This window comes from Dinoponera quadriceps, unplaced genomic scaffold (assembly GCF_001313825.1).
Source record: "Dinoponera quadriceps isolate SergipeBrazil2010 unplaced genomic scaffold, ASM131382v1 scaffold5809, whole genome shotgun sequence".
In the NCBI taxonomy this organism is placed as follows: domain Eukaryota; kingdom Metazoa; phylum Arthropoda; class Insecta; order Hymenoptera; family Formicidae; genus Dinoponera; species Dinoponera quadriceps.
In genome coordinates this window covers 139,867-160,129 of record NW_014559826.1, presented here as the reverse complement: position 1 = coordinate 160,129, position 20,263 = coordinate 139,867, and the positions used below count along the sequence as shown (strand labels likewise).

Sequence of the window (20,263 nt, the reverse complement as noted above, 5' to 3'; positions counted from 1 at the left end):
AAAATTTATTTAAATTAATTTATTTATTTGTTAAATAACATTAAATGCAATTATTGTGCAAGTATCATGCACCTTTTATTCAATGAATATTAAATTCTTAGATATACATATCTAACAATTTTTGAAGAAATTTATATTGAGAGATATAAATCTCAATAGTTCATTGTGCACGATATCTTTCTGTACACATATATTATATATATATATTGATAACGGTATATAAATATTATTAGAATGCGGAACGTCACGATAAGAGAAATTCAAATTACAGGAAAATAATAACAATTTTTCTCACATGTGAGATATGATAAGTTGCGAGATTATACATGAATGTGTTTATAAAGAGAGAATACTGTGAATATAGAATCCTGATTCACAATCTCTACGTATATAAACATGACATATCGCTGGATTTAGACTGTACAACACTAGCGAAAACGTTAAAAAACAGATTACGATAAGATTAATGATTACGATAAGATTCATGATTAAGTAAAACCGTCTTGTATTCATATTTATCAGATTAATTCCTGACGCTGATAAGATAACTCGTTTATTAAACAAGCGTATTTGCGTATGAATCAAAACTCAATATCTTGATCAAGAGGAAAATATAATATTTGTTTATATTTCCTTGTCTACATTAAGATATTAAGATGTAAATATCTTCGTTATCCATTTCATCAATAAACTACACAGCATAGTTTTTTTGTTTAATTATTTTAATCGATATCTCTCAACTGAAACTGTTCACACAATATTCAACTCATATAAAACATTACGCTAAAGTCAATAACGCTTGTAATCGAGAGATTATTAAGACCTCCTGACATTTTCATTAAAAAAGGAATCGATTGAAAACTGATGAAGGAATACGACTGCAAAGTTTAACAGCTTAGTTTGAAAATACCGTGCAGCAAAACGACTTAATTCAGTGTCGAGTTGATGACCATAAAAGTGACGTAGCGTAGCCCACTGAAAATAACGCCTAAAAAGGTCGGAACGGTTCCCCTAACTTCACACTAATTTGCTTAACAGCCACGGTGCTCCCCGCAATCTTCTAACTCAGAGAGTGAGTGCGAGCTTAGTCGTTGGATGGAGCTTGTCAGGATTACCAGCGTTTCACTTAATAGCTCATTATAATCGAATTAATAACGCCAGCGTAGGCACTAGAGGGACTGACGTTTATTGCAGCGGAACATGCAAACCGAAATGAAACTTTGTCACCCTCGTTTAACCCCTCTCGTTTTTACTTCTACTATTATATCTTGATGTTTCTGATACACTACGTACAATTCAATTTTTCTCGACAAATCCTTTGCTGCACGTATAATTTGTTATATTATAGACGCAATTTTAGGGTGTTTCGCAATTATACATTTTTGTAGCAACTACCATACGCAATATCTTATATATACAAGTGTAATAAAAACTAATAACATAAAATTGAACAATTCGTTAAAATAATGATTTTTTGCAACCATCCCACTTAAACAATCTCACATACCATGAAACAAACCTATTAATTAAACCATTAAACACAAGTGAAAGTTATTTTTATTAAGATATACTTAATACAATTAATTAAATACGGCTACATTTGGAATCGATTGAAGTGTTACAGCACGCAATGTATCCGTTATAACACGAAAAATTTGAGAGAGAGAGAGGGAAAGAGAAAGAAAAGTAACGAGATGGGCGGAGCAGAATGGTGGGGCAATTTCGGTAGATTTTGGTTGGTTAACTTTTTTGGTTGGTCGAGAACTTACAATAGCGTTCCTTTTTCCCTCCATGCCTCCGCAACATGCTTCAGGGGGTCCAGAATAGAGGGTCTCTATGGGGACGCACCCGGTGTGGACCACCCTTAGTTAAGATTGGAGCGAGACAGGAGACGGAAAGACCGTCGTGTGATGCTGTCAACCCGCCCAATCTATCATACTAAACTCGATTTCTTTTCTCTATACTCAATAGCGAGATTGGCAATACCGCACGAAGAGAAACGGAACAAACGAACGTCCCCCTCGTAACACAGCAGTAATAATTCCATACCTTCGTCATGGTAAAATGGAAAATTTCATATATTCCTATGGGAGCTTCGGTTTCATCTGTGTACTATAATTCCTTAATAATACATAAAAATATCACTGGTAATATTGATACTTAATACTTAATACAATAATACATATATTTAGTTAGAATATATAACCTAAAGATCATAATAATGAAAAATATTATAGCAGATAAAATGTTTCAGATACCAGTACTAGCAATTGCATATATTTTCATTAAATAAGAAAAGTCCAGATATACGTATATCCATACTTGTTTACTCATAACTAATATTAAATAAATATTCCTCGGGAACATTATCTTCATGGACTCTGTTTCTCACGTTACCTACTTCAGCGTTACCCTGTTTCCTCGAAGACTATCGCCTTTTAAGCCGACTTAAAATATGCATATCGTTATCGACGCCCTGACTGAATACATGCAGGGACGGCATTACGACAGGACTCAAAGACTAAAGCCCTTGTTAGCTTCTTTACTTACGTCCTGTCTACATGTTTAAATGCAGCTAACTATATTGTCCTTCGAATAATATGTAAAATAAATGCTGGAGAATTGTTCAGCGTATGTTACGCTACATACGAAGATGCATCTTAAAACAATATATCTTAAAGCTTACAGGATTTCTTATACAAATAAAATATATAATATTAACGCAGCAATATTGTTTATGTGTGTTTTCATATATAATGAGTCATAAAAGATTTCCTCATAAACTTTCTTCCAATATATTAACTTATTTATATATATATATATATATATATATATATATAAAGTACTATGCGGTGTTTATATCCAAGTACTTAGGTATTCTGCTGTTATCCGGATACTTGAGTTTTTTTGAGTATTCCCCGAACACTCGGCTGTTGAAATACTGTTGATTACAATATGCGCTATACTTGAAAAGAATTAAAGACTAAATCAGTTCGTACGAAATCAGCTGCTATAAAAATCAATAACGGATGAATGTTATCCGAGGTTTTATTCACGACTTTTGGTTCCGCATACCTGCACACCCGGTCAATTCGGGTAGTATCCGAATAACTAAGCGATGTCCGATATCCGGGTGTAAAGAAATCACCCGGTTCATACTGGCGAGCTACTGCTACTACCACTTGTTCCCGAGAGTGAACAATACGGACAAAGGACACGCATTACCTCACCTTAAGTGCAATTTCGGCGGGGTTGAGCTGCAATTCGCTGAGACGGTGGAATTGACCCGCGGCAATGTGCACTCGTTAAAACGTAAAATCTGCAGAAAATCCCCGATCAAGCTATCCCGTGGGACTTAATTCGCGAAGCAGGGCGTCGCCAGGCACGCACGTCAGCCCTGAACTTGGGAAAGAGAGACAAACGACAGTGTAGGAAATAAAAGGAGACGAGACGTGCGGGACGACGCGCGATAGAAGGAGAAAGTGAAGGAAAGGCGAGACGGACAGAGTACAGGGATACGTGTGTAGGGAGAAAAAAGGAGCACGGAGTGCTTCGGTCGTAGATAGAGAGACGCGTCGGATAAACGGGCAAGGGAGCGGGACAGAGGCGAAGGTAGAGGCAGGCATGCCCCGGGTTGAAAGAGGAAGAGGAAGAAAGTCGAGCGCGCGCTCGAAAGAAAGAGAGGGCAGAGATTGTGGGTAGAGTCGAACAACTGGCTGGGCATGTTGCGCGCCGCTCCACTGGGGTCGCCGGCGGACGCGTGAGTGAGTGGCCGATATCTCGCGAGGGGATCAGAGGATCGTTCGCGTGTTTCCACCCGGGCTGCCACCCGCCGAACCCGGCAACCCCGGATCCCGCAACAACCCTGGCAGCAACTGACCCTCCTCCTCCGCGCCCACCCTCTCCTGCCCTCGTACCTCATCGCGACGCTAGCCGTCCAAGCGCGGCCCGACAGATCCGCTCGGCCGGACTCCAACAACCGCTGCCAACGCTACCCACGTGTCTCGCCTCATGGTGATTTTCATTTCCGCGCTGCTTCGTCGGCTAGGGCCGTTCGTAATCTTCCTCCGCGTGGCTCAATTACAGACAACGGTGGTATTTACATGTTACTTTCGCCGCCGCCGCAGTATGAACCAACGAAAAGCTTTTCCCTCTTCTTTCGGCCGAGCTGAAATACCGGCTCGTGGAACGGTCCAATTGATTTTCTACGGGTACGTGTAATTATATGGACGGATGACGAGTTCTCTCTGTCTTTCTTCCTCTCCCTCTCTCTCTCTCTTTTGCCTCGCGTCCCCGACTATCGAGTGATGAACTTTTAACGTCGCCACCCATGGAGAAAACAACAGCACCTGTGCCAGAACTCGAGGCGGGCTGTTGCGAAGAAAGCGCGTGAAACTTATCGACAACCCCCACGAGGTGTCGTGCTGGGCTTAATTTCAGTGGGAAATGCTTCGGGCATACTCACGAATGCATACACACGAACGTCTAAGGGAGAGTGTGAATGTCGAACGTGCTGCACGCAGCCCTTCTATGTACGCTGTTATGGTACACAACGTTGCCTTTTCGTACTCGACTGTGACTCAGGATATTACCTATCATAATGCTGAAATCAACGCGGCCGGCGACGGGGCACGACGATGACTGACAAGGGGTTGCGAATGGAAGGAACTGTGCCGGCGAAATCGTTTTGTCAGTTCTCGCATGCGATAAACCGGCTAGATAGATAGAATAGACGGCCGGCTCGGACGATTTGGAAAATTGATTCATCGACGTGCTCCGCAGATCAGTCTCGTTTCTAATATCGTTTCTAAATATCAAGTCATTCTTAGCTCTTTTCGGATTTTCGCGCTACCTCGAATTCGGATCTCGTTGAAATTGTGTATCTCGATTTTTGCTCTCGTGTTTTCATGTGTAAATATGTATGTAATATGCATCCGCTTGGCTGAAAGAGGGTTGCGGATACGCATAACGGAGAAGCTTACACAATGAAATTCAGAGATAATATTCGGCAATATTAATCTCAGTGATAATACTCAATAATAGTGAGTAACAATAAACTCGGCGAATAAAGGAGAGAGCTCTATAATGACGTTGTATAAGTAGCAACGAATTTACAAGTCATTAAAAGTGTTGACATACTTTCCACAATTATGTTATGTAGTCGGTTGCACAAAAAAAGTGCGCACTACTACAATGCCAATCATACAATGAGTACGTCCGCTGTTTATTAATGTATACCATGCGTGTACATGCGTATTAATAATACTTGAGGTACTAGATTTCGCTTCCCAACAGAGACGATATAACGTACCACTGGATGAATGCGTTACACGAAATTATGTTGCAATTACAGCTCATATACGTATCACTTTGCGAAATTGCTGATTTTAAGCAAATTGCGAGATTTTTGATATCAAATAAAAGACGCACACGTAATGCCTCGAGGCACGCACACGCGTAAGTCCCGTCTGCGTGACGGGATTATACGATACTTAATTGTGTAGTTTCCAACCGTGTGCACGCCAACGTACGACCTTTCGTTCGGAGATACCGTCCGATTAAATTGCACCTGACTTAACGCATTGCCGTTCATCAAAATTCCTACGGTGGAGGAGAAGGAGAAAAACTGTTGTATATTGAAACGCGAGAACAGAGAAGAAATGGCGGAAAATTTCAGGGCCCACTTGTGATAATGATATTACTTTACGTCTAGCGAAGAAGAAACGGCGGCTACTAGCAAAGTCAGTCTCTCGATCACGCAGAATTATCCGCTCTTATGCGTGTTCTTATGCGTCGACAGTCTCCCCCTTCAAGGAACATTACGCAATTCAAATATTATTCAAAGGCTAAAAGCTGCGGGGGCGCCTCACGGATGACGTAAGAAACGGATGATGGCAAACGCATACAGGAGAACGTAGGATGCCAGTGTATCGTGTTACAGGAAGGACAGATACGGGCGCGCTGATGCTTTCCCTAATTCACAGAATTCTTCTCCGGGCTCCGCGGTCGATACAATGCACAATCTGCTCGACGAGCGTGAACCCGAGATTTTTATAAAACGAATCGTCATTTGTAGAAATTCTCTCCTTCGATGAAAAACATAAGTATACCGCTATATCGAGGGCTCAGCTGTATTTGATTTGTATCTAATGTCTGGATTATACGCATCGACGCCCAGCTTCCCACAAGTTCCTAAATAAATATATATTCATCGTTTCTTGACTTAATTCAATAGCCTATTAAAACACCGCGGTGTCCACATACTGTGGGAATTTTTATTCCAATAAATGCACACAGGGCATGCATTTTTATTTTAATAGAGACCGTATATTTTAATACATATTATTGCCATATGTAATAATGTGTGTGTGGTCTTAGATTGCACGTTACTTTAAATATTTTTTCACAATGTCTCCACTTGAGAAATCTATCCGACGACTCTCACCGTGATTGATTAGGCCTCTTATACGATATTACAGGGGATTCGGTAGTAACGATATAATCATAGTAGAGCAAAAGGCTCCGAAGGAGCATCTACATGCCTTATAGAAGATAATTAGAAGCGTCAACGCCTCCCTTGACTCAGCGTTATTAAGGATCCTGGCCTCTCGTGGTACGCCCCTTTACGCCAACCCTTTCCTCCTTCCCACTTTCTCAATATCACGCATATACACGAGGCAAATGTTCCCCAGAATTAGGAACTTTACATAGCTATTAATTTCTACACACAATATGACATCGAGCTTTAAGGTAATACACTATTGGGACAAAGATACTCGATTCGTACTTATGATATAATTCGTGAATGTATGAGTAAAGACTTTTTCCTTCATTTGATAAATTTAATTTTTTGGAAATTTCTCTTTTTTACACAAATGTTTATGCACAAACATATTGACAACGCTGTCGTATGATATATCGAAGTTTAAGGATATCTCTTCTGCATCACATTAAAACAACGCCTCGTTGCCAAAGAAGGTTGGTATAGAAAATCAACGACACCGTGGCCGGTCCCCCTGTTAAAGTGCTAAATTGATGAATGAGTCGCGAGAAACGAGAAACATTTCATTGTATCTGGCACTGGCACGCCTAATAGAACTTGTCCAAGTTTATTATTCGGCTTGGAAAAGCGTAAGCTTAATGGCCGCAGGCTAAGTTCGGGACTCCTGGTATAAGTGACTGATCTTTTCGCTTATATTAGGAAATTCGTGAGAGTCTCGCACACCCACATCTACACTCATCCACGCTCACACACACACACACACGTACAAATTTTATGTATATAGGTATTTTGCATCAGATATGTGTATAATGCATACTATAAATGGGAATGAAATAAACTGCCTTTTGCAGACGACCGTGGAAGGTAATTTCTTAGAGCAGATTGAACGGAAAATGTATTATAAAAATATCGAAGGGAGAAGGTGGAAATATCGAAGGAAAATGTACATAACGGGGAAGACGTGACTTTAAGGCGGTGGCTTGACAGTTTCGTTCGCCCCCTGCCATTAAGTAAATTGACTGCTACATACCATGGTCTAAATAACAATGTAATTTTCATAATGTATCCCCATCCTTCCGCCGAAACATGTTGCTTTTGTTTTAGCGATATTTTAATTGCATCATTCCTCAAACTAAATTTATATCGATGTTATGACACCCGGCACAAGGCCGGATAATAAAAATTAAGATCGCGATAACTTTGGCGACATGATGAGAGAATAATTGTCAAAGTTATCTTGGCGGATGGTGAGAATAATAGTTGAAAAAAGAAAAGAAATTGTTGCAATTAATAACGAATTATTAACAAAGAGCAACACAAGGCGAGGCGAAGAAAAGAATTAAAATTTTGCGCAACAACGTTACGACTTCGGATGTTTGTCCTACAGCTGATGCAATTTGATCCAGATTTAGGGCTCAACCCTACCGTCCGTTCAGCTTTGCACAGGTCATCCCTGAAACTGTTCCTACGGTAGTGACCAGCTGTTATGGCCGGCAAACTGTCACTTAAAGGATTTGACTTGATCTTAATTCGACACATATTGCGTCCACGTCTGTTACGCGCTCTAACACACTTAGAAGGCTACGTCCAAATTGGAAACGGCACAATTGTCTTTATTCAATAAGAAAGTCGCTCGTGTCCGTCGTATTTGGCCAGTTATTTTGGCTGCGAATATTTCATATACCTCTTAGAACAGAACGTTTCTAAATTGACTAACATTTGCTAACTAACATAAAGTATCCCGAGTAAATTTTTCTTCAGTAGCGATAAAAATTCGTGATCGGCGGAGTCTTTTGCCCTTTCAGTAGCCAAGCTCAAATTATAATTACATTGCAATAAGATCTACTTTAAATTAAAAAAAAAAACAACAAAAAATAAAATTTGATCATGAAAGTCGAGAGAAACATTTCGCTTGCAGTCGTTCAGCTCGCCGTGAAGAAAAGTTGATTATAAATTGATATAAGAAATGCGCCAGCAAAGTTGAATATTCAATGACCATGTAATCACTTCGCTATCTTATGAGGACTGTGCACAATTATCGCAAATATAATATATTATATTATTATCGCAAATATACAACAAATCTGTTTCAGCGACGAAAGCAAACCCCAACGTCGAGTTCGGTAGCGGCGCGACCGCAGGGGCGAGCTCGTCGGTGTACGCGACCGCCGCCAGTGGAACGGTGAATTGCATCGTCGGCTCGCTGGCCGGGATCCCGGGTAGCTTCAATAACACCGGTCGCACGAATTTCACGAATAAGCAGCTCACCGAGCTCGAGAAGGAGTTCCATTTCAATAAGTACCTGACGCGAGCGAGACGCATCGAAATCGCGTCCGCGCTGCAGCTCAACGAGACGCAGGTAAAGATCTGGTTCCAGAATAGGCGAATGAAACAGAAAAAGCGTATGAAAGAGGGTCTGATACCAGCGGATAGCACTAACGTGACGCCACTGAGCGGTGCCAGAAGTAGCAGCAATTCCCCGACAGGCTCGTCCAGCCACGAAACTCTCGGTGGCCTCGGTCTGTCCAGCTTCACCAGCGACAACAGCAGGGAATCCCCGCCGTCTTCCAAGGATTGACGTGACTTTTGTTACAGTAACGACAAACATTACGGTTTGCGATTCGACGACTGGTAGGTTCCCCACGGGGGACGAAATTTCGAGTGACGAATCGCGCGAGAACTCACCGCAGCCACGGAAGAACTCACGAAGAAATGTCCGTTATTCTCCCAGCCGCGTCGTGACTGTAATACTTTGAGATAATGTCATTCTGTGCTTGGAAGTAGAGAACGTATACATAGGGAAAACACACGTCTATCTTCCTATTTCTAAACCGTAGAACGTGACATTGGTCGCTCTAATCACCACCATATCTCACGGATTCGAAAGTGGCATGTAGCTTCGATAACGATTTAATATCGATTTTACATCGTATCATATTACATTTTGGGGCGTCGATGATTTTCCGTCCTGAATTCCCTTCGATTAGCGCTAAGAGGTTCGGATAGATCGTGTATATTGACTTCGTGTATATTATTTATTCTTTGCTCACGTTGCTTCTAGTTTTTTTCCCCCAGTAAGTCCTGTGTGAAAGTATATAAATTTGAATTCAGTTTCTACCCCAAATTCCAAGGTTACCATATACCTCAGAGTTCATATAGCGATATTTATATTTATAAATTTAAGTACCGATAAGATTGGAAAACGTTTACGTTTAGTTAATTTCCTCCCAAAAAATTTCAATGTTTCACTACTGTTCATCCGAGCTATACCGATGTTTGCATTAATAAAATGCAGCGATTACAATTTAAATTCGAGCTGGTCTCAAATGTCAACGATATATTTTATCGATAACGTATATAATTAACGCGTGATTTTTCCTTATTATCTGCTCAATGCAACTATTCCGTTTTATTTGAACATACATTCGTAAGTGAATTGCTTATCCAAGTAGCGCAGTAAATGAAACGAGTTGCGTCGCGTTAAAAGCAAAATGACAGCATTCGAGTCTTCTCATCCGAAGTGCATTTAATCTTTAACCCTTTCAGTACCTTTTATATGTTACAAATCACACGTCAATTATCAATTCTTTTCAAGAAACCAGTTTAAGTCTCCCTTTATCAGTATGCAATATTTAGAAAACATACGCTACAAATAAGTACAATAGATATTCTTTACATACAGGTACATTATTAATAATCTACTGAATAATAAAAAGAAACTACCCCAACATACAAATATTAAAGTTGATAAAATACATGTTTCTCACAATCTTTTTAATTTTTAAAACTATACTAAGAGAATTGTGAAACACACCAATAAAGAGATCGAACGGACTGGAAGGGTTAACTTTATCTATACCAAGTAATTTGCACAATAGTAACGCGAATAAATGGAGCTATAGTAAATATTAATACTGTCATCCGTGGCCAAAATATTTTCCACGTTCCGATCCCCAGTTCCGATATTACCGGAATTGTAGGAATATCGCGATTCGTAACGTCAACTACATTGCTGTAATTACCGCAGGGGTGATATATTCCTCGATAATTTCAAATACCAATAAACATCGCTAAAGCAGCGCAAAATATCACTGCTAACGATACCTTCGCCTCTTTTCTGTTTCCGCATTCTTTGAGCCCCTAGCAGCCGCCCAAATTCCTGCTACGACCTTTGCGAATAAACATCGAGTTTGTCTTAAACTGGGCTCACATTAACAAGCCAAACCTCGAGCCGAACTTAGAGCCTAATCTCAAGCCGAACCCTGCGCGCGTTTGCAATTTTCACCAAGCCGAAGCTCGTACCGTCGCAAGCATGCGGATCGCGTTTTGCTTAAACACAGCAGTTCATGTAAACGAATTCATACATTGTAGCGATAAACAGCATTATCAGTGGCTCGGAATATGTTCGCTAACCTTATCGTGAACAGCCTTTGATGCGACGGCAAAATGCATGGATACTTGATTTCTGAAGGAACAATTATAAAAAAACGCAACGTCCACAACGGCGTTCTGCTCGAGATTAAGCTCGACAATACGGACCTAGTTCTATATTCCACGAGACGACCCGTAAACGTTAAAATATCGTCGTTGGAGACATAATAAAGGACACATTGCGCCAACTTGATTATCAATTTGAAAGGAAAGATTAATGGTAAAATCTTGATTATTCGAGTTATTACACATACCAGTGAAACTCTGGATCAATCCAGAAGCAGCAAGTTGGTCCAACCGTCCTTATAACATTTATCTTAACGTGTATGATAAAACACACAATAATAGAGTAACCCTGATAACCACGAGATTTCGCGAGTAGTTTGTATCTCTCTCTGACGGTGATAATCTGACAAGTGTAGATCTAATCCTCGCCCAAGTATGCATGTATTTATATGTAAATAATACCCTACGTAAACTACTGGGCCAATAAAAGCTAATCAATGCGCGTAAACCCGATATAAACCGAAATACCAAAACCGGGTTGCTAGAAAATTCTTATTTCAAGCTTTACCAAGAAAATCTTACGGAAGCAATGGATAACATAATTACAATGGAATTCTCCAGCTGAGCTGATGTTTTCGTATCCTACTCGAACTAATTCGCACGTTTATAAATTTACAAATTAGTATGAACGTACATATTTACGTGAGTTACATGGTGGTCCATTCGAATGCTCTGTACCTAAAAACATTCCTATTATGATAAAGTGTCATTAGCCATAATGCCATGTAGACCTCTGTAGAAAGAATAAAATATTATTGTACTAATTTATACTGTTTATTCGTATTCAGTCTTACCCTAATTTAAATTGTGTCATAATTAATACCTTCTTCTTAAGAATTTTACTTTAACAAAAAAGTTTGTGATTTGATAATCTTCTGCCGGTAAAGTTCGTATCAAATCAGCACTTATAATAACCACAAAAATGATGTTTTACAAAAATATGTAATATATTTCATCGTAGACCTATACATTAGGATAATTGTAAATTATAAAATTAAACCATACACACGTTAAATGTTCATAATATCTTTATCTACATCGGATAACTAAGAACGGTCGATAATATAGGTGCTCTTCTATTACCCCGCTTAAAGATTTATTCAACATCAACGCCCTCATCCTGGTATCACATATGTCGTACGACGAGTTTGTTGAATGTGCCAATTGGCTGTTGGATAGAGAACTTCTAGGGTGTCTAGAGAAAATGTCGGGGACACATGCAATACCAGCTTTAAGACGATACAGTAGGCAATACAACGGCTCTGTGTTCGCGTTGCTGAAAATCATCCAACGTATTTACGACAGTATATCAGCGACTGTGGTTAGTTCAGAAATCGCAACGATAGAAAACAGCCTTATCAACTGACCGTGTTTTGTTTTGTGCACCGCAACCTCAACTAAGCCAAAAAGAAGGATAGGAGTGTTTTCTGCAGTAGTATTTGATGTATAAAATGTAAATTACTAAACGGAAAAATCTATAACGATGAACAAGGAAGGAAGATTTTCTTCGCAAGAGTTGCAGCATTATCGTGAGCGGTTGATAAAACAAAAAGAATTCCTGAGTGACATATTATCGAAAATCGAGAAACAAATAATTGCATTGCAGGTACGCTGTTCACAAATGTAAGCTATACATGTGATTAAATCAAATACTTTAATTTGCGATTTTTACACGAAGAAAACGTGTTGAATATCAATATTATAGGTTGAACGATTGCATTTGAGAAATACTCTGCTCGGCACAGATCTAAAGCAATCTATGGATGAAAATTTATTGTCAGATTCGTTGGAAAAAAATAACAGTGTGAAAGTTGAGCCAGGAACGAGTGATATTAATTCGCAAGATCTAAACGATCAACAGTTGGACTTGTCTGTACCAGCATCGATAAATCACTTTGAGGAAGAAATTGAAGACGATGAAACGTCTGAAGATGAAAAGATGATATTAAAGAAATTTGATTTTATAAATTACTAATATAATTATACCAATAATAATTAACACCACAATTATATTTAACGATTGATACCATGCAAAAAAACTAAATCTTCTAGATTTACATACCTTGTTAGGATATAATGTTAATTTATTTGTACAAGGGTGTTGAAATAAACTTATAATAATTGTACTGTAATGTCATATGATATTCATGTTATTCATTAACTTTCCTCGCACTTTGTAAATATTTACAATATACGTTCTTACAAGATATTATGTTTGGCATCCTACATAATTTAAAAGAACACAAGAATGAAAAATATGTATGTCTTTAATTCTATAGTCTGTCTGTATTGCATACAAATTTAATGCTGGTAAAACAAGACAAAAATATATATATATATATATATTCTAATAGTCAAGCTTGCCTAACGTGGTTACTTGGAAATTTTATTCTAACTTCAAAAAAAACCTAAACAATGCAGTCGAATATTATGACGGATAACCTTGTGGCGATTGAGCAAGGTGCGACGGATCATCGAGCGATGATGGTTTAAATTGTTCGGCAGAGAGACGCGTGATGAAGATTCCCACACCCTCAATCAAAGCTAATAGCACACCACCAATGATTGCACTGCCTGCCATTGCTGGCAGACCGTTTCTTGCTGCTAAAATCCCACCGGTTGCCGCTCCGCTGATGATAGAATTCCAAGGATCTTCCTTCTGCCTGAAGTGTACCAGTGTGCAGTCGATCGTGGAGAACATCCCGCCCCATACGGCAAAATTTCCAGCAACAATGGGTGCTCGTTGCCTCACTGCCAAGACACTGCCGCGAAAACGTTGCGACCAACCGCTGGGAGCGTTACGGAAACCTTTGATGCTTTGAAAAATTGCACCGCCTATGGCACCCATAGTGAAGGCACCTCCGCAATCATCCACAATCCGCCAAGGGCACGGCTCTCTTGCATATTCTTCCATATCTTAGAAATCTGTTGCAAATAATATGGATATTAATTTATTTTTAACCATTTATAAAAAATTATTCAGATAATATATTAATAAGTTGCCACGAGTCATCGATAATCAGGAAATGATTACATATTCGTTTTTAGTTCGCTTGCATCAGCCTCGAGGTTAACCTCAAAAATATAGTAAAAAAAATAAGCTACAGAATAATGTCACTGACAATTAAATGAAAGTATTATTTAATGTATATCAGAAACACATATCTTATAAGACGCATTATATAAACATGCATATCTTATTCAAAAACACTCGTGAAAGTTATTGCGGAATTACGAAATAAGTGAGGTTAAATCAGCGTCTCGCACAATTTTAAAATTAAATCGCGCGTAACAACTTGAGATACTTCGTTACGCGTCAAAGACAAATTTATTTTTTACTATAAAACAGCTTATCCCGACATTTACCGTATAATTTGTACGGTATTTGAATGTAATCGGAGCACAAGAGCCGTCGCACACGACACTAGAAAGGCCGGATCTGAGTAAAAGAACTAGGATAGGATCCCTAAATTGCTTCAAAAGCATTCTAGCTACATAATGACGTCATAATATAACTAAAATACTTGGAAACGCTGCCATTGTATCGGGTAGAATTCACATCTTGACAGAAAAGTAAAGAAGCAGCAGCCAATCGGAACTCGCGCTGGTAGTAAGCAGTAGATAAAGCAGAAACTGTCGACTAACAGCGCGAGTTCTGATTGGCTGTTGTTTTTCTGTTTTTCCGTCAAGGTATGAAGAGAAAATATTAGGTACTGTAGAAATGAAAGTCTCAGCTTGTATCAGACTATGAATTGGAGATTAATATTGAATTGAAAACTGACGAATCAGTGCAAAGTTCACTAAATTTCACTAAAACTTGAGTTTAGTTAACACTGCACTGATTGGCCAAATTCAATTCAATCTCAATCTCCAATCCGTAGTCTAGATACGAGCTTTAATGATTCATTGTTTCCGGCTTTTTATGCTTATACCAGTTTTCTGTTAATTCCCATCATCTCCGATATGAGTCGCTACCAGTATAAATAAAAAATCGAAAGGTCGCAGGTACAACTCAATGAGATATCAACTATTCAAATACGAAACGTACACACATATATTTTTTATAGAAAACACAACTGATTATAGGTTTACAGGTTATTTATTAAATTAATTAACCGTATTGCAATTTTTTATTACAAGACACTAATCGCAGTCCAACGTACGATCGCTCGCATCAGCGCAAAAATCGGCGTAATACTGACGTTTTCACGCGCGCTTTCGAATTGCTACGAATTTGCCGAATGTATCTATATATACACGCTACATAACACGTTACATCGTAAACCTGATATCGCATATGCTTCATCAATATCGCCATTCGAACGTCTCAGCTAGACAAAACGTTACAAAACCGATTCGAAGATTCCAAGAATTTGCTATTTGGTATAAAAGAATGCTACCACCGTCACACGCTATAGCAGTTTCCTCGAGTCGTAAGAAGAATCTAGCGTTTCTGACCATTTTTCTAATCTCTTCACTAGCGAATTCGGTTAGACTTACTAACGGATTTAGCAAATACTTCGATACGCAAATTTAACAGGATACATATACTTGATCCTTTGAAATCGCCAGCATATGCTTTTATGCCAATTTATATATGATCTTCAGTACACGTTAGTATATCCAACCGAATTCAATATTATCGCTTGGGTAGATGTATCAACGAATGACGCGTCACCTTGTTTTGAAGGATCTAGATTCATTTCCGATACTTCTGTTATCTCAAAGTAATTTATACGAGAAGTTTAATATTTAAGAAAAGATTCAAGTTGTCCGATAAGTTTTTTTTTAACCATTCATTCGCTGATGTATCCGCTTTAATCGATATACTCATTTCGTCGTACATTTAATAATAGCTTGTTAACATTTCCATGTTTATGTTATGTATATTAATTTATCATTATTATTCTCGTTTCTTTATTATGGCCATCTCTCTTCGTCACGTTTGCTTTCTTTTTATTTTTTTTTTCGTTTTTCCTCTTTTCTCTCATCGCTTGTTACACGCTCGAATTGACAAATGTCTTCGGGTTTTTTTTTATAAATAAGCATTTGCAGAGCGAATATGTCACTACTGTAATAATTACAATAAATATTAATTAATTCATTACGAATTAACAATGCATATGTAAATATAGCAGCTTTTATGTTCTCAACCTCAATCATTTCGTCGGTATTGATATAATTCTGAATACAACGTTATTAAGAATTGCTTCTCGTGTTAATTTAATAGCAGATTTCTGAGGAATTTTTTTATTAACTACTGATTTTTGCGAAGTACAAAACGTTCTGTATATCTTTCATCGATATCACTGTTGCTATATTTGCTGCTTCGAAATTGCGTTGTCTCCTTTTCTTAAATCACAGAAAGACGCGATACATAAAAACATTCTAAAAATAACTTAAACAACATTAAAAATAATTCTGAAAATAATTAAAATAACACTAAAATTAACACTTTAAAAATTGACCAGAAGATTAAAGGACTAGAAGGCAAAGGCATTCATGAGGTTCGAGCGCGCACCGATTTACCCATTTAACTTCGTCTAAAATTCCTCGATATTGGTTTTGGTACCCTATATACTCAATTTATAATAATACGTACGTCTTGTATTGTCGTCGTCGCGCGGCTACGTTCGTTAACGTAGCGAAACTGTGAACCAGACAATCGCGCCGGGATGTATAAGGCCACCGATCTCGCAATTCACCGTACGGGTCTCCCCGTTAAGAACAAAGAGTGCCTGGTTGGAGGGGCTTACCATATATCGACCGAATATACCGCTTTGTATTATCGGTCTGTTTGGGTTGCCCCACTTGGTGAGGTGTGGTGGTGTCGCCTTTCCCACGCCCGTTATCATTTCCACTTTACCTGTAACGGAGAGACGCGCTATTAGTTCGGGCTGTACGAAACTAGAAGTAAACTTCACAAAAAGGGCGCGCCTCGACGGTAAAATATCAGTGAAATATATATCAAAACGTTTATCTTACGCAGGTTGGGAAATTGGTCTCACCAGTGGTTAAGTCCAGAAAGAGGATGTCTTCTTTATCTATCGACGAGGCGTATATGTCGTAACTGTGTGTCGTCTGCGACGGATAGAAAGCGATATCGCTGATATTCAACGTTGTTTTCACGTCGAATGCGAATTTTAATCCGCCCGCTGCAACAATGTGAACGTAAAGAAAGGCTCTTTCCACTGTACTGTTTGAGGAATCTCAAAGCATATAGTTGACGTATATTACGTAGTATCTCCTGCACCACGAGGGTCACACCGGTGTCCTGTTTATCAAGAGTGACCAGATATCTGGAGTCGGGAGAGACCGCTGGTTTCCCTAAGATATTCGGTTTGTGGGCGAGAACACTGTCAGTGAGGTAATCCAGCAGCATTTGGCCGGTCGGGTGTCCGGTAATCAGCTCTTCGCATTCTAGTATCACAAAGCCGTCTGAAACGGAAGGGAAGCCATCGTTGAGCAGATTTCAGAGAAAGTAGAGAAGAACATATCGAAGTGATATCTGTTGTACGTACATAGATCGGAAAATTCTATGCTCGCCGGTACGCAATTGTAGTCGGCCAGGTTGACGGTGCGAGTGTATCTCATATTGGCTAGGTCGAGTTTGTACATTCCATGTTGGTTCGTATGGGTGACGTAACCGTACTTGAACGTGTGCTCTGTATCCTACGGAATAACCAATTTTATAAGTGCGTGTTATCGCAATTATTCGGATATATTGTGTTACTTGGTAACATCAAAGTTGAGGGGTGGCCCGTAAGGAGCTTCGCTGCTTTTTATAGTCTCTATCCATGGGAAAGATGAAAGAGGAAGCGTACACTTTGCTGCGGAATGTATAGGCCTTTCACGAGATCGAATTGCGCATCAATAGGCTCCGGCCGCACGGTGTGGTGTTTCTTTCGTTGGGCGGCCTCCTTGATCACTTGCACGGTCTTGATGCCCACGTCCATCTCGCTCCTCCAGTTCAATATCCAGACGTAGTCGAGATTCTTCACGTACCAAAGGTCCACGGGATTCTTGTCCGTAGCCACCACCTGGATAGCCGTGATCAGTGAAATTATTAGTATAGGCAACGTATCGACGTTGTTGACAGAAGGACGACACGCACATCGATTATCATCATCTGCACCTCGCTGATCACCAGCACGCGATCTTTATCCGGTTGGCTGACGTATACGTATCGATTGGCGATATTTATGGCACGTCCCCAAGAACACGGGACATTTTTCGGCCCGCAAACGTATTCCTGAAAATGTGCCAAGGGAGAAAATAATCGACTCGAGAGTAATGTCGCGAAGGAGGGGACAAAGTAGGTAACCGTGACTTCGCACCTGGGTACCGGGTATGATGTCCGTGGATCGAATCTCGTGTAACGCGTGACACGTGGACGGTTCGTACACCAAGATACCCCACTCGTGGAAGGAGAAGAATCTGCGTTCCTCCTCGGTTGCGACTGCGAGACCGTAAAAGCGCAGCGAGTTTAATCGCGGGTTAAAGGTGAGACGGTAAATATAAAGATCACGATGATAAGATAGTCGAGAGCTATGTAACCTATCATCAACGACCACTTAATGCGTGACGAGCGGCTCTTACTCGGCGTAGGTTGTTCCTGGATGACCAAGCTGCTAATATCCCTCGTTAGTCCTCCGGCGCTGGTAGCTTCGCACATGTAGGCCCCGGTGTCGGCGTAATCGACCTTCCTGATCAGCAACTTGGTGCCGTTCCCCACTACCTCGTACTTATCCGGCGGATCCTCGCTCAGAGGCCTGTCGTTCTTCAGCCATCGTACTCGTGGGAGAGGCTCGCCCACCACGTGGCACCTCATTCTCGCCGTCCTCTTCGGCCGTTTCGACTGGAACTGCGGCGTCACCTGGACCTCGGGTATGGCTGCAACACACACAGAGCATCGATTTCTCCCGAGAAAACATCTCGGCTCGAAGGAAACTTACTGTACACGGTGAGCATGTGAGTCTGCACCACGTCCTGGTTACTGAGAGCGTGACATGTGTAATTACCGGCGTGTTCCAATTGCACGTTCGTCAGATACAGACTGCCGTCGTTGAAGACGCGGATCTGCGGATGTAATCGCCTTAGAGCGAGTAATGATCTAGGGGGGAAGGTCGCGTTATATAGTTCGATTAGTGTTACCTCCGGCTCGCTCAGGGTCTCGACGTCGGTGCCGTAACGCCGCCACACCAAGGGCGGAGGTGGTGTCCCGGTAACGTCGCACTTAATCTCCACGTTGTCCCCGATTCGCGCGGATATGTGATTTACTTCGAGGGATTTATCCAGCGATACCACCGATACACCTGTATGCAGATCATACCCGGCCGGCGCTTATTATTATGTGTGCGCGCGCGCTACACCACGGTCGAATTGAATGGACGATCGTTCGTCCGCGTTAGTGTACACGCAAACTTTGCATAATAATTCCTCGCTCGTCGTTTATATGCGCGATGGCATTGCGGTCACGTGTGTGCCAGTCTGACAATTTACGGTGACGGCTATTGTGCGATGGACAATGCGAGTCCCGGCGAGAGCATTATAACGTGGATTACCATAAGAAAACTATTCGCGAGCGATTAATCGCTGCGTCGAAGCTGTGTAATCGCGGGGGAAAGATTACGATCTCCGTTCGCGGGGGAGACGTAAGATACGCGGAGAAAAAGAAATGAGAATGATCACCTAAGGTCCTCTGCGCATGTCGGTAATATTCGTGTAGTGTTGTAGTATGTTTCGCGTCCACTGCGAATCTCAATCTCCTTACGATCAGTTTTGCTTTAATTGAACCGCCGCTCGTCTCGAAGAAAGTCAACGTTGTAACTCTTCGACAAAAAAAGCTTCTCAACATCGAGGGGGTTTTTAATGGAGAACAAAATCGCGACATCCGAGTATCGCTGCAACTACGGTATCATCCAAGACACGTTTTCAGGAAACCATCTTCTCGCTTCTCGTGCGCGTCAGCTTTTTTACGTAGAAAAAAGAAATAGTCTTAAATCAGTGACAGATATTCTCATAGGCAAGAATATTGCAATATTCTTAGGAGGATTTTTAATCTCGAACTGGGTACTTGAAGTGATATTTGCATCAGTACGAATTCAATCGAATCAAGGCTGAAAATCTTCCAAGAAGATTATAATATTCTCGCTCATGTACGTAAAAATGTCTATCCTTGACTTAAGACAAATTTTTTTCTGTGCGTTTATTTTATATATATATATATATATATATATATATATATATATATATATAATACAT

General features: G+C 40.2%; 5 protein-coding genes across 9 annotated transcripts in view; 3 read left to right on the top strand and 2 right to left on the bottom strand.

The window, feature by feature from the left end:
• LOC106750492 (homeobox protein Hox-A1-like) overlaps positions 1 to 9,080 on the top strand; it is a 12,098-nt gene extending 3,018 nt beyond the window's left edge. Inside the window, exon 2 of the mRNA XM_014630869.1 lies at positions 8,596 to 9,080. Coding sequence (XP_014486355.1) covers positions 8,596 to 9,080 — 485 coding nt within the window. The remainder of the gene's footprint in view (positions 1 to 8,595) is intronic.
• A 3,220-nt stretch (positions 9,081 to 12,300) lies between these two features.
• Positions 12,301 to 13,142, top strand: LOC106750488. The gene is made up of 2 exons (XM_014630863.1): positions 12,301 to 12,605; positions 12,705 to 13,142. Exons 1-2 carry the CDS (start codon positions 12,483 to 12,485, stop codon positions 12,972 to 12,974), a joined length of 393 nt encoding a protein of 130 aa, XP_014486349.1. The 5' UTR covers positions 12,301 to 12,482; the 3' UTR covers positions 12,975 to 13,142.
• A 106-nt stretch (positions 13,143 to 13,248) lies between these two features.
• LOC106750487 (mitochondrial import inner membrane translocase subunit Tim17-B-like) lies at positions 13,249 to 14,451 on the bottom strand. Its single transcript, XM_014630862.1, has 2 exons — positions 14,366 to 14,451; positions 13,249 to 13,924 (listed from the first exon to the last, which is right to left on the bottom strand). Exon 2 carries the CDS (start codon positions 13,911 to 13,913, stop codon positions 13,428 to 13,430), a length of 486 nt encoding a protein of 161 aa, XP_014486348.1. The 5' UTR covers positions 13,914 to 13,924; positions 14,366 to 14,451; the 3' UTR covers positions 13,249 to 13,427.
• Positions 14,452 to 15,079: 628 nt separating this feature from the next.
• The window catches only part of LOC106750507 (follistatin-related protein 5-like), a 31,746-nt gene continuing 26,562 nt past the window's right edge, over positions 15,080 to 20,263 (bottom strand). For 4 of the 5 annotated variants that reach the window (XM_014630910.1, XM_014630911.1, XM_014630908.1 and 1 more), the window contains exons 9-18: positions 19,154 to 19,314; positions 18,955 to 19,078; positions 18,599 to 18,892; positions 18,337 to 18,458; positions 18,114 to 18,251; positions 17,824 to 18,039; positions 17,521 to 17,671; positions 17,237 to 17,437; positions 17,008 to 17,154; positions 15,080 to 16,865 (exon numbers count right to left, since the gene is read on the bottom strand). In XM_014630910.1, the coding sequence (XP_014486396.1) occupies positions 16,636 to 16,865; positions 17,008 to 17,154; positions 17,237 to 17,437; positions 17,521 to 17,671; positions 17,824 to 18,039; positions 18,114 to 18,251; positions 18,337 to 18,458; positions 18,599 to 18,892; positions 18,955 to 19,078; positions 19,154 to 19,314 (1,784 nt within the window). In that variant the 3' untranslated portion in view covers positions 15,080 to 16,635. The remainder of the gene's footprint in view (positions 16,866 to 17,007; positions 17,155 to 17,236; positions 17,438 to 17,520; positions 17,672 to 17,823; positions 18,040 to 18,113; positions 18,252 to 18,336; positions 18,459 to 18,598; positions 18,893 to 18,954; positions 19,079 to 19,153; positions 19,315 to 20,263) is intronic. The other variant, XM_014630912.1, reaches the window with a different exon arrangement.
• The window catches only part of LOC106750508 (hemolymph lipopolysaccharide-binding protein-like), a 9,759-nt gene continuing 8,376 nt past the window's right edge, over positions 18,881 to 20,263 (top strand). The window contains exon 1 of the mRNA XM_014630914.1: positions 18,881 to 18,962. The gene's annotated coding sequence lies outside the window, so the exon portion shown is untranslated. The remainder of the gene's footprint in view (positions 18,963 to 20,263) is intronic.